Genomic DNA, 9814 nt, shown 5'->3' with positions numbered 1-9814 from the left:
GCGGAGGCCGTGGGGGCCCGGGCGCACGGGAGCGTGAGCGGCCCGGGGAGCCCGATCGCACCATGGAAGCGACGGCGGCCGGCCGGGGCGGCTTCCAGCCGCACCCGGGGCTGCAGAAGACGTTGGAGCAGTTCCACCTGAGCTCCATGAGCTCGCTGGGCGGCCCGGCCGCTTTCTCGGCGCGCTGGGCGCAGGAGGCCTACAAGAAGGAGAGCGCCAAGGAGGCGGGCGCGGCCACAGTGCCGGCGCCGGTGCCCACTGCCGCGGAGCCACCGCCCGTGCTGCACCTGCCTGCCATCCAGCCGCCGCCGCCCGTATTGCCCGGGCCCTTCTTCATGCCGTCGGATCGCTCCACCGAGCGCTGTGAGACCGTGCTGGAAGGGGAGACCATCTCTTGTTTCGTAGTGGGAGGCGAGAAGCGTCTGTGCCTGCCGCAGATCCTCAACTCGGTGCTGCGCGACTTCTCACTGCAGCAGATCAACTCGGTGTGCGATGAGCTGCACATCTACTGCTCGCGCTGCACCGCCGACCAGCTGGAGATCCTCAAAGTCATGGGCATCCTGCCCTTCTCCGCGCCCTCGTGCGGGCTCATCACCAAGACGGACGCCGAGCGCCTGTGCAATGCGCTGCTCTACGGCGGCGCCTATCCGCCGCCTTGCAAGAAGGAGCTGGCGGCCAGCCTGGCGCTGGGCCTGGAGCTCAGCGAGCGCAGCGTCCGCGTGTACCACGAGTGCTTCGGCAAATGCAAGGGGCTGCTGGTGCCCGAGCTGTACAGCAGTCCTAGCGCCGCCTGCATCCAGTGCCTCGACTGCCGCCTCATGTACCCGCCGCACAAGTTCGTGGTACACTCGCACAAGGCCCTGGAGAACCGGACCTGCCACTGGGGTTTCGACTCAGCCAACTGGCGGGCCTACATCCTGCTGAGCCAGGACTACACAGGCAAGGAGGAGCAGGCCCGCCTTGGCCGCTGCCTGGACGACGTGAAGGAGAAGTTCGACTATGCCAACAAGTACAAGCGGAGGGTGCCCCGGGTAAGTGTCCCCAGGGCTTGGGGTTAGCAAACCATGCCCAAGGAGGGGAGGGGAGTCCTCCTGGGTTGGGCACTCTGGGTTCTAAAGGTTGGGGCTCCTGGTTCGACTTTATCTGGCCTTGGGTTTTGATTTCAGGAAATTAGGGGCCTTGTCAGTCTCCTGTGGGTAAGGCCATAAGGCCGCCTTCGTGCTGTCTGAGCACTGTACTCATGAAGAGTGAGTGGGCTCTTAACCTCTCAGGGCTCATAACCCCTTGTCCCCGTAGGCTGAGCTCAGGAGGTCTGAGAAAGAGGCTACCACAAGCTCTGCGAGGTTAGACTGTCTGGACCCAGGCTGTGACTTTTCTGTCCCAAATCTCCGTGGGACCTCGGCAGAGGTGTCCAGATGAGAATGAAGTTTGTCCCCTTCCTTATGACAGGGATGTCGTCTCGTGGTCCCCAGTTGACTAGCCTTGTATGTTTACTGGCTTTCTTGTCTTTAAATCACGGGCCACAGACATTAAAACGAAGTTAGCTAGTTGTCTTGGCAGAGACTTGGCCCTTGTAGTCCTTTGAATCCCGTTTGTGCACCTGAAGGGCACTTGGCCTGGTCAGCGGCGGCAGTCGCTGATGGTCTGCAGTATATTTGGACTCACCCATTTCCTTCTGTTGCTTTTGTACTTGGTGTGGAGGTTCTGTCAGCCCAGGCTGTGTTGTACGTGAGTCAAGAGGCTTTGTGGGAATCTTCTCGGGCATTTTCTGGGCCACTTAGTACCTAAGCCGTTCGCTGGGGTCCACAGGAAGTTTCTTTGCATATGCATCCTAAGTATCTGTAACTTTTAAATATCCATGCTTATTAAATTGCACACAACAGAATGCTGCATTGGCTCAGCTATTCTTGGGAGACCTAATTAATTCAGCTATTGCATCAAACTTTTTTTTTTCCTTCTAAATCTGTGAATAGATGCTGCAGCCCGGTTTTCTCTGGGCGCCCCTCCAGCAGAATGTCAGAGTTGTGGGGGGAAGGGGCTCTGAAGAAGGACCGTTGCCTCGTTCTTCAGGGGCTGCAGAGAGTGTGCATATGCTGCGTGTTCTATGGCACTTCTGCCCCAGCCAGGACAATGCATCCTTGGGGGAGGCTGCAGGCAGGTCTTTTCAAGTGGACTTGTCAGTAGGCAAGCTGATGGCTGATGTGGGTCCTGCCAATGGATGCCTAGCTGTCGGAATGTCTGCACCCTTGTCAGCCAATGTGGCCTGAGGTAGTCATGTGTGTGGTGACCGGTGAACTTTCTGGGACTGCAGTAGAGATGTGGGACTGGCGAGACTGCGCCTCTGGGAAGCTTTCACACCTCTTATCTTGAGTAGGCAAGGAATTGTGTCTGAGTTGGGCGTGTCTGTGTTTGTCTGCTCCGGGTTGTGCGTATTTGTGGTCTTTCTGTCTAGGTTTAGTGGACTGGCATGCATGGTCCCTTTGTCCCAGCCACTGCTGAATGGGATACACTCCTGCCTCCTCTGCTCACAAGCCTGGTGGTTCTGGGTATGAGGGTCTTTGGGCTCAGAGGAGGTGGCTCAGATGCCTGTGCCAGCACTGAGGGGTTAGCACACAGAACAGCGTGCTGAACCATGGTCATGTGCTTGGGTCATTTCCGCCGTGGTTTGTAGCTGCCCTTCCCTTGCTAGCCACCCTGGCAATACTCTGATGCCTCATTTACTGAGTGAAGAGAAATTTCAAAAGTGATTTGTGTCTCCAGCTCCACTCAGGCAGTGGTGGCATCAGTGTGGGGTTCCTATATGTCGGCCAGCTCCTGAGTGCTTCCATGGTGAGGAACTGATAGACTGTTTTCCTCTTTGTGGGGTGCTCCCTGCTCAGACTCTATGAGTCTATAGTTGGGGTTTGGGCTGGACTGTGCTCCTCCAGTCCGCATTGGGCCGCCATGTGCGTACCTGCATGAACCACAGGTAACACCCAGGAAGGGACATCATTCTGGGAAGTCTTAGCTTGTCCTAAGAGGAGTGGCCTGGGTTATGACTCCCTTACTCCCGTCACAGCGTGTTTTACTATTTCTGTTCTACTGAGGAGGGCACAAGGAGCAGAGAATGTGCTGTCTCTTGGGCTGAGGGTGAGCGGAATGCTCTGTGGGAGGGTGGAGGTCAGTGGTCCTCCTGAGTTCCTGATGCTCTGATGACATTTGGCTGCTTTGCTCTATGGCAGCCTGACTGAGGTGGCTTCTGTGTGGCTGAGGTAGGGTCTGCTTGGATCAGGTAGAATTGGCCTGGTTGAGGTGGACTTGTGGTTTCTGTGGTCAGCTGAGTGTGTGTGGGAGTAGGGAACTTTGAGCTTGGAGCCTGAAACTTTGCTGCAGGCCACTGTACCCCCCTTGGCAAAGGTTGGTGGGCGTCTGCTTCAGTGCCTTCCTAATGCCATGGGGAAATGGGAAATCCCACTTCTCTCTTGTGACTATCAGGCCCAGCTTTCTCCTGGTAAAGCTTTGAAGATGTAGGCTGCCTGGATGCTCAGTGAGCCTGTCGTTCCCAAGGGCCCCCTTGACTGCTTTTCCCAGCAGACCCATAGGGAGCCAGTTCTGCTGTGGACCCTCATGGAGTTAGTCTTACATTCCCATCCTCACTGGCTGTGTGAGCTTGGGCAAATGCTTAGCCCCTCTGTGCCTCATTTTCCTCATGTCAGTTGAGACTAACACTTTGTTGAACCTGTCTCAGACTCATATTTCTTGGGTCAGCACAGACGAATGGGAACTGTAAAGCTTTCCCTCCCGTCTTGCAGCTGCCTGGACAGTTTTCTCTTGGACTTCAGTCTTTGAGCATAAAGAGAAACATGGACAATGACATTTTGAGCTGCCACTTTGTGTGCTTTGTGGGATGTGGCTGCTGGTCCATAGGAAGGGTGGAAACCAGGCTGGCCACGGGCTGCGGTGACTCCTGGCCATAGCAAGTGGGCTTTGGTGTGAAGGAGCTTGGGTTATCTTAGGTTTTTGCATCTCTGTCCTCTTTTGAGCCTGGGTTCTCAGGACGTTCTGTCAGTTGATAGGGTCACGTTATGTGGACAATATGACTGAGGTCATGTTTCTAAACTGGACACCTAGCCGGGTGGTCAGCTTTAGGGAACACTGAACACTGGGTGTTTTGGGACATGGTAACAGCTTTTGGGTGCAGGGCTGGGTTCAGGAGTCCTTTCTGTGGGTTATGGTTTGCTCTTTTGGTCTTCTTGGGATAAGGGTCTTGCCTTCTGAGTGATGGAATCACATTTGTGCACCACCACGGTCAACTGTGGTTTGTCCTTACGTGAAGATTGATATAGGAGAGGATGGTGTCAATGTTAGGACCCTGTCTGTCGGACACCTGCAGGTCTGGGTGTTCTTTTCTTCTGTCCACTGGCATCGTTGTGAAGAATGTCCCCTAGAATCATGTTCTGTGTTGGACTTTCTTAGAGTTACCATTGATTATTCCCCTCCAGACACTTGCGCCAAAAAGGTGGGGTTCCAGGTCCTGAGGTCAGGGCCTGGTCCAGGAGGGGCCTCTCTGGGATGGCTGCCCAGGTGGTGGGTCCAGTCCAAGGCTAGTGGGTCTTCATAGGGTGGGACAACAGCTTGAGGGTGGGCTCTGGGTGCTACACACACCATAGCCAGCTGTGGGTGGCGGTGGGGATGATTATTGGTGCACATCCCCCTCTGAGAGGGTCAAGTTCTCTTCTGTGGCCTGTCAGCCTATCTGTCCATCTGTCCTGCTACCTTCTGGGGCTCCTCTGGGAGCCATCTGGGTCCCTCACCATCTGGAGGAAGCAGGGTCATTGAGTAGCCCTCACCCCTGTCCCTGGCTGCCCACTGGAGGCCCTGGGTCATCAAGAAGCTTCCAAGAGTAAGGTCATTGACTCTCAGCGTTTCTCAACCTCCCCTGTAGTTGGTTTGTGTAATGTCTGTCTGAAGTGTCTAAGGGCAGACAGGATGTAGAGGGTGAGGAAGTCTGGGCCAAGTGTGAACCCAGCCCTGCCCTGGAGCTGGGTGGGGGCCCCCCTGGGCCAGGTCTAAGTTGCTGTCTCTGCAGCCCCAGCAGGGAGGCTGCGGTTCAGGGGCTGCCCTGCCCCTGCTGTCTGGCAGGAGGTGAGATGGCCATGGCTGGGGCTGGACTCTGTGCAATAGTGTCTCTTTCTAAGGATTGCGAAAGTTGAGGGAAGGTTTCTACTTTGGAAGAATTATGCAAGTTTCAACTGAAATGTTTTTTAAAAGTTTCTTTGTTTTGAATCAAAACACAGGCTAGATTACTTCTGTGAGCTCTAGTAGAGCTGAACAGAGGGGAGCCCTTGCTCTTTTCAAACCCCTGTCTGCCATGAAAGGGAAAGGTTTGAGAACTGGATGCTATTTAGATGGGAGCTTGGGATCATTGGCTGGGGGGTGCTCTGCTCTTGGTGCCCTGTGTGGTCCAAGGAGGAGCAGGTGTTGATCATTATCCTTTGTACCACTGACAGCACCTTGTGGGTCCTATCACGCTTACTTGCCTATACCACTCCAGCAAGGCTATCTCCCACCTTCTCTTGTGACCCAGTGGTCCTTTCTAGACCAAGTATTGTGCGGCAATGATCTTGCTGCCTGTCAAGGTACTTTGAGGTTATCCTGGGTCACCCATGTCACCAGGGGCCGAGTGTAGTGAATGGTTGTTCATAGAGCTGCTCTCCGCAGATGAGGCCCTGTCCCCAAGCTTTTGTGTTGCTGCCTAGAGAACCCTGGGTTCTATTCTAGATGCACTGCTGCCAGTTTACTCCTGCCTCCTGAAACGGAGGACCAGTGTTTGGATGGGTTTTAGGTGAGACTAGAAATAAGAGTGATGTGAGGGCAGGAGCCTGTGGCCTTCAGGGAACATGTGCACGCTACACAGTGACATTACCAAGTGTCCTGTGAGTAGAGTTGGCTAAGCTTGTCTGAGCATTCTGAGTCACTGACCTGTTTGTGTGGAAGCAGATAAAGGGATCTTGGCAAGAGCCCAGAGTCACCGAGATCTGTCTTGGTGTTTGGCATTTGTACTGTCTCTGATTTTACTTTTTTTGACTGAGAGGATGCCAGGACTTCAGTAACCATGAGGATGAGGTGTAGCACCATACCCACCTGGTCTCTGTGTGCACTGTGGGAGCTGTCTGTTATCTGTGGTGGTATGGTGTGCTCTGTTGTCGACTTCTGGGAATGAGTGGGGGCTGATCACAGCTGGGTCTCTGGGCAGTGGGAGTGGAGGAATGAGTCAGTGGAAGCAAGCAGTCACTGCTGGCAGGGCTTCGAACCCAGACCTCCAGTGGCTGTGGAAGGGAAGGGAGGGAAGGCTGGACATGTCCTTGGTGCCAGTTTTCGCTTATCCGTCTGTCTCACCGTGTGCTCTGAAGAAGACTGTTCCTCACATGTGATTCGGGAGATACCTGGACCCTGCTTCCAGCTGGAGTGCTTGGAAAGTCCTGGAATGTTTCCCTTGGCTGGGGCTGTGAGGGCTGATGTCCTCCCAGCCCTCTGCAGGCCGACTGTGGCTTCCTCTGGAACGTCCGCTGGTCACTGTGAAAGAAGCAGCTCTTGTTGGGAACAGCTTCCTGTAGCTCCCACCCTTGCAGGCATGGGTGGTGGGAGCTGGCTTTATGCCAGGACCTGGTGGAGGTGATGGTGTACTATGAAGGCCTGTCGACCAGCAGGTGGAACTGACCTCTGAGGTCTTCCTGACTTCCTGAGTTTGTGTGAAGTGACAAGTGTTAGGAAGGACAGGCCGCCCTGTGTGAGATGACAGCAGCTGAGGGACAGCGAAGCTCCCCGGAGTGGCCTTACCAGTTTAGCTGAGGAGTTGTGGCTGTCATGTGGCTCCGCCCTGATGCTCTTGCATGTGATTCTGTGGTCCCTGTACACTGTGTGCTGATGGTCTCCTTTGGTAGCAGCTTATTCTGGTGCTGTGAGGAAAACCATTGTCAGCTGCAGGTTGTCTGTCCACAAGTGAGTCTGTGAGCAACTGGAGTAGAAGTAGCTGCTGCTGCCTTTGCAGACTCCTCAGCCTGTACTGGGCGTTGCTGGTCTAACTGGGAAGGCCAGGCAGAGTGGACGGCTCCCAGCAGAGTCCATTGCTTCTGTGCTGAAAGTAACATGGGAATATTTTGACTATGGAATGTGGCGCTTGTAGACAGAAGTTCTTAGTGCCTATTTTCATTTTATTTCTTTTTTTTTGTGTGCATGGTATGTATATACATGTGTTGACATGCCTCTCTGTGTGTGTGTGTTTGTGTGTAAGCCTGAGGTTGATATTGGCTGTCCTTTTCTATTCTTCCTTGCCTTATTTTGAGATTCAGTTTCTCTGAACCTCTGATTTGCTGTTTTGGCTGGACTAACTGGCCAACAAGCCCCAGAATTCAGTGCTGGGGTCACAGACGCATACTGCTAGTGTGGGTGCTGAGATCCTGCACTCGGGTCCCATGCTTGAGCACCGAGCACTTTACCTGCCTAGCCTTCTCCCTGGGTCTTGCTGTCTGTTTTTAGAGATGAGGCTGATGCCTCATCCTTGCTGGGGTGCCCTTCCTTGAGGTGTAGGTAAGCTGGCCAGGCCTCCAGGAAGTTTGTGAATGTCCTCAGCCCTAAAAGGTACGTGACCTGCAGGAGTTAGGGCACTTAAAGAGACCAGTGTGCTTACCCAGCAGTCCCGTTGCCCCACGTGTGTTGGCATAAAGGATTTGTGTGTGCCAATTGCTGTGCCAGGGCCAGTGTGATGGTCCCTTCTGGTGCAGTCTGAGGTAGGTATGTCTGGGTTCTCTTTGTAGAAGTTGTGGGTAGACAGTGCAAAGTTTTCTTGGAGAACCCTCTTTCAGATCGTTTAGTAAACCAGTGCCATGCACACTTCAGTGAAATACAGGAGGAGGCTGCCCTGAAAGGGGAGGGAGAACAGAGCAGTTCATTTAATTTTGTGCTGTCCTTCTATGGCTCCTGTGCCCCTCATCATGGCCGTGGAGAGGCCCTTGCCACTGGCCTGTAGTCTCTGGTACCTTGTGGTTCTGTAGATGACCAGGTAGCATTGGGCCTGTGTCTAGAATGTGTTGTTAAACCCTGCTGCCCTGAAGAAGCGGCAGCTGTGCCCTTGTGTGCTCCAGCTTTGTTCAGGCTGCTGGGGCAGGGCACTCTCCTTTCTCTGTCACCTCCATTCCTGGCTCCTGAAGGTAGCAGCCTGCTGTTTTGAGTACAAGCATTGGGGCATCTTTCTCTGGAAGTGAAGAGAGCCCTGAATTGTCAAGAGAGGGACTTGTTTTTGGGGGGAGGGGGAGGACAGGCTCCTGCTCTATAGTCCAGCCGGTTCTTGCGTTGGTCTTTTGAATTGAGATTACAAGGCGTACCACCACCTTGACTGATGTACTTGTTTGTTGAAGGTGAATGCAAGGCAAAGACTTTGACCTCTAGTTCTAGCAGGAGGTGGAGCAGGCTGGCAGGTGGGGGCCAGCTGGGCCACACCGTAAGAACCAGTGCATAGACTAAGGGTTTACTTGGCCCTGGTCCTGCAGAAACCAAGTGAGGTGCACATTGGAACTTGTGCTGTCCCTGGGCTGTTGCCACAGGGCAGCTGCAGGAAGTCCTCCCCTACTGGACCTTGCTGGGGCTGTCCTGTGTTCTGGGGTGTGTTGCTTGGGAACCTACCCTGGCTTGTTTGGCTCTTTTGGGGTAAGGCCGTAGTGGGAGATGCCTAGATCCCCATAGCTGGTATAATGTTCTGAGATCTCAGCTGTGCCTTTTCTGGGTGCTTGTGGAGATGGTCCCTGTCATACTGCTGGGGCTGCCACCTGGTGTTTGATGGTGTTGGCTGTCTTTTCTCTGCTTCACCTGCTGCCTCCTGCTTCCTGGTGTTACAATGGTGTTGCCCAAACCATTAAAAGAATTATACTCCCAAGTTGAATGATATGCAAATGTAGTCAATTAAGCGAGGGGATTTTAATTAGCAGTTTAAGTTCATGTGTGAAGTGCCTTGCCTTAATTACTTGACAGTTTTGTTGTAAATTTGCTAAGTTTTTTTTTGCAGAACTATCAAAACTGTGATTTTTTTTTTAACATCCTTCTAAGCAATAAGTGTCGCCCAGCTTGCCTGACCCTAGTGGGTTTGTCTCAATTTATAAAGCTCTTTAAACTGTGAAAACAAGGTGGACCTTATGGGTTGCCTCTGCACAGCTCAGTCAGTTAGTTAGGTCACATTCCTTGTTTTCCTGGCACAAGCTGGCAGGGTGACTCCCTGGGTTTTCCTGGTGGATAGCAGGAAGAAACCTTCGCTTGGGTCTGGTGCTAATAGAGCACATGTATTCTACCCAGGGAGAGCTGGGTCCCTGGAATGAGGGTCAGGAAGGTTAGACTGGGATAGCAAGGGGCCAGTGTCCTGTTAGGAGAGCTTTGTGATGCGTGCAGTTGGCTATCCCTAGACATTGTTCTCAGAGTCTGGGGTTTACAGTCCATTTAGGAGAGGTGAAGAGAACTATTTTTTGATGTTCTTTGCTTGGCTACCTGAAAGCCTTCTTTCAGGTCTTTGCCTTGATTCTCCTGAGCTAGAGTGGTTTTTGTGACACTGGAGTTCAGATAGCCTGCCCATGTCTAGGCTCTGTCTACCAGGTCCTCTTTTCAGCCACTGGTTCTGAATACCTATTCTACCAGGATGTTTTAGTGTGTAATGGGTAGTTATAAATGGTTCTTTTGGCTGAATTTAGAATTTGCTTTAATTTACCTGTTGTTATTAAAATCATCTCTGTTATAAAGAAAGAATGTTTCCTTATCTAATTCATTCATTCATTATTTATGGTTTTTCAAG

At 53.0% G+C, this 9814-nt stretch overlaps 1 protein-coding gene across 2 annotated transcripts in view; it reads left to right on the top strand.

Annotated features, from left to right (window-relative positions):
* The first annotated feature begins 44 nt into the window (after positions 1-44).
* Ski (SKI proto-oncogene) overlaps positions 45-9814 on the top strand; it is a 71110-nt gene continuing 61340 nt past the window's right edge. For both annotated transcript variants that reach the window (XM_005368657.2, XM_005368655.2), the window contains exon 1: positions 45-1031. In XM_005368657.2, the coding sequence (XP_005368714.1) occupies positions 63-1031 (969 nt within the window). In that variant the 5' untranslated portion in view covers positions 45-62. The remainder of the gene's footprint in view (positions 1032-9814) is intronic.

The sequence above is a fragment of the Microtus ochrogaster genome, unplaced genomic scaffold (assembly GCF_000317375.1).
Source record: "Microtus ochrogaster isolate Prairie Vole_2 unplaced genomic scaffold, MicOch1.0 UNK38, whole genome shotgun sequence".
Classification (NCBI taxonomy): Eukaryota; Metazoa; Chordata; class Mammalia; order Rodentia; family Cricetidae; genus Microtus; species Microtus ochrogaster.
This window is presented reverse-complemented; position numbering and strand designations above follow the sequence as displayed.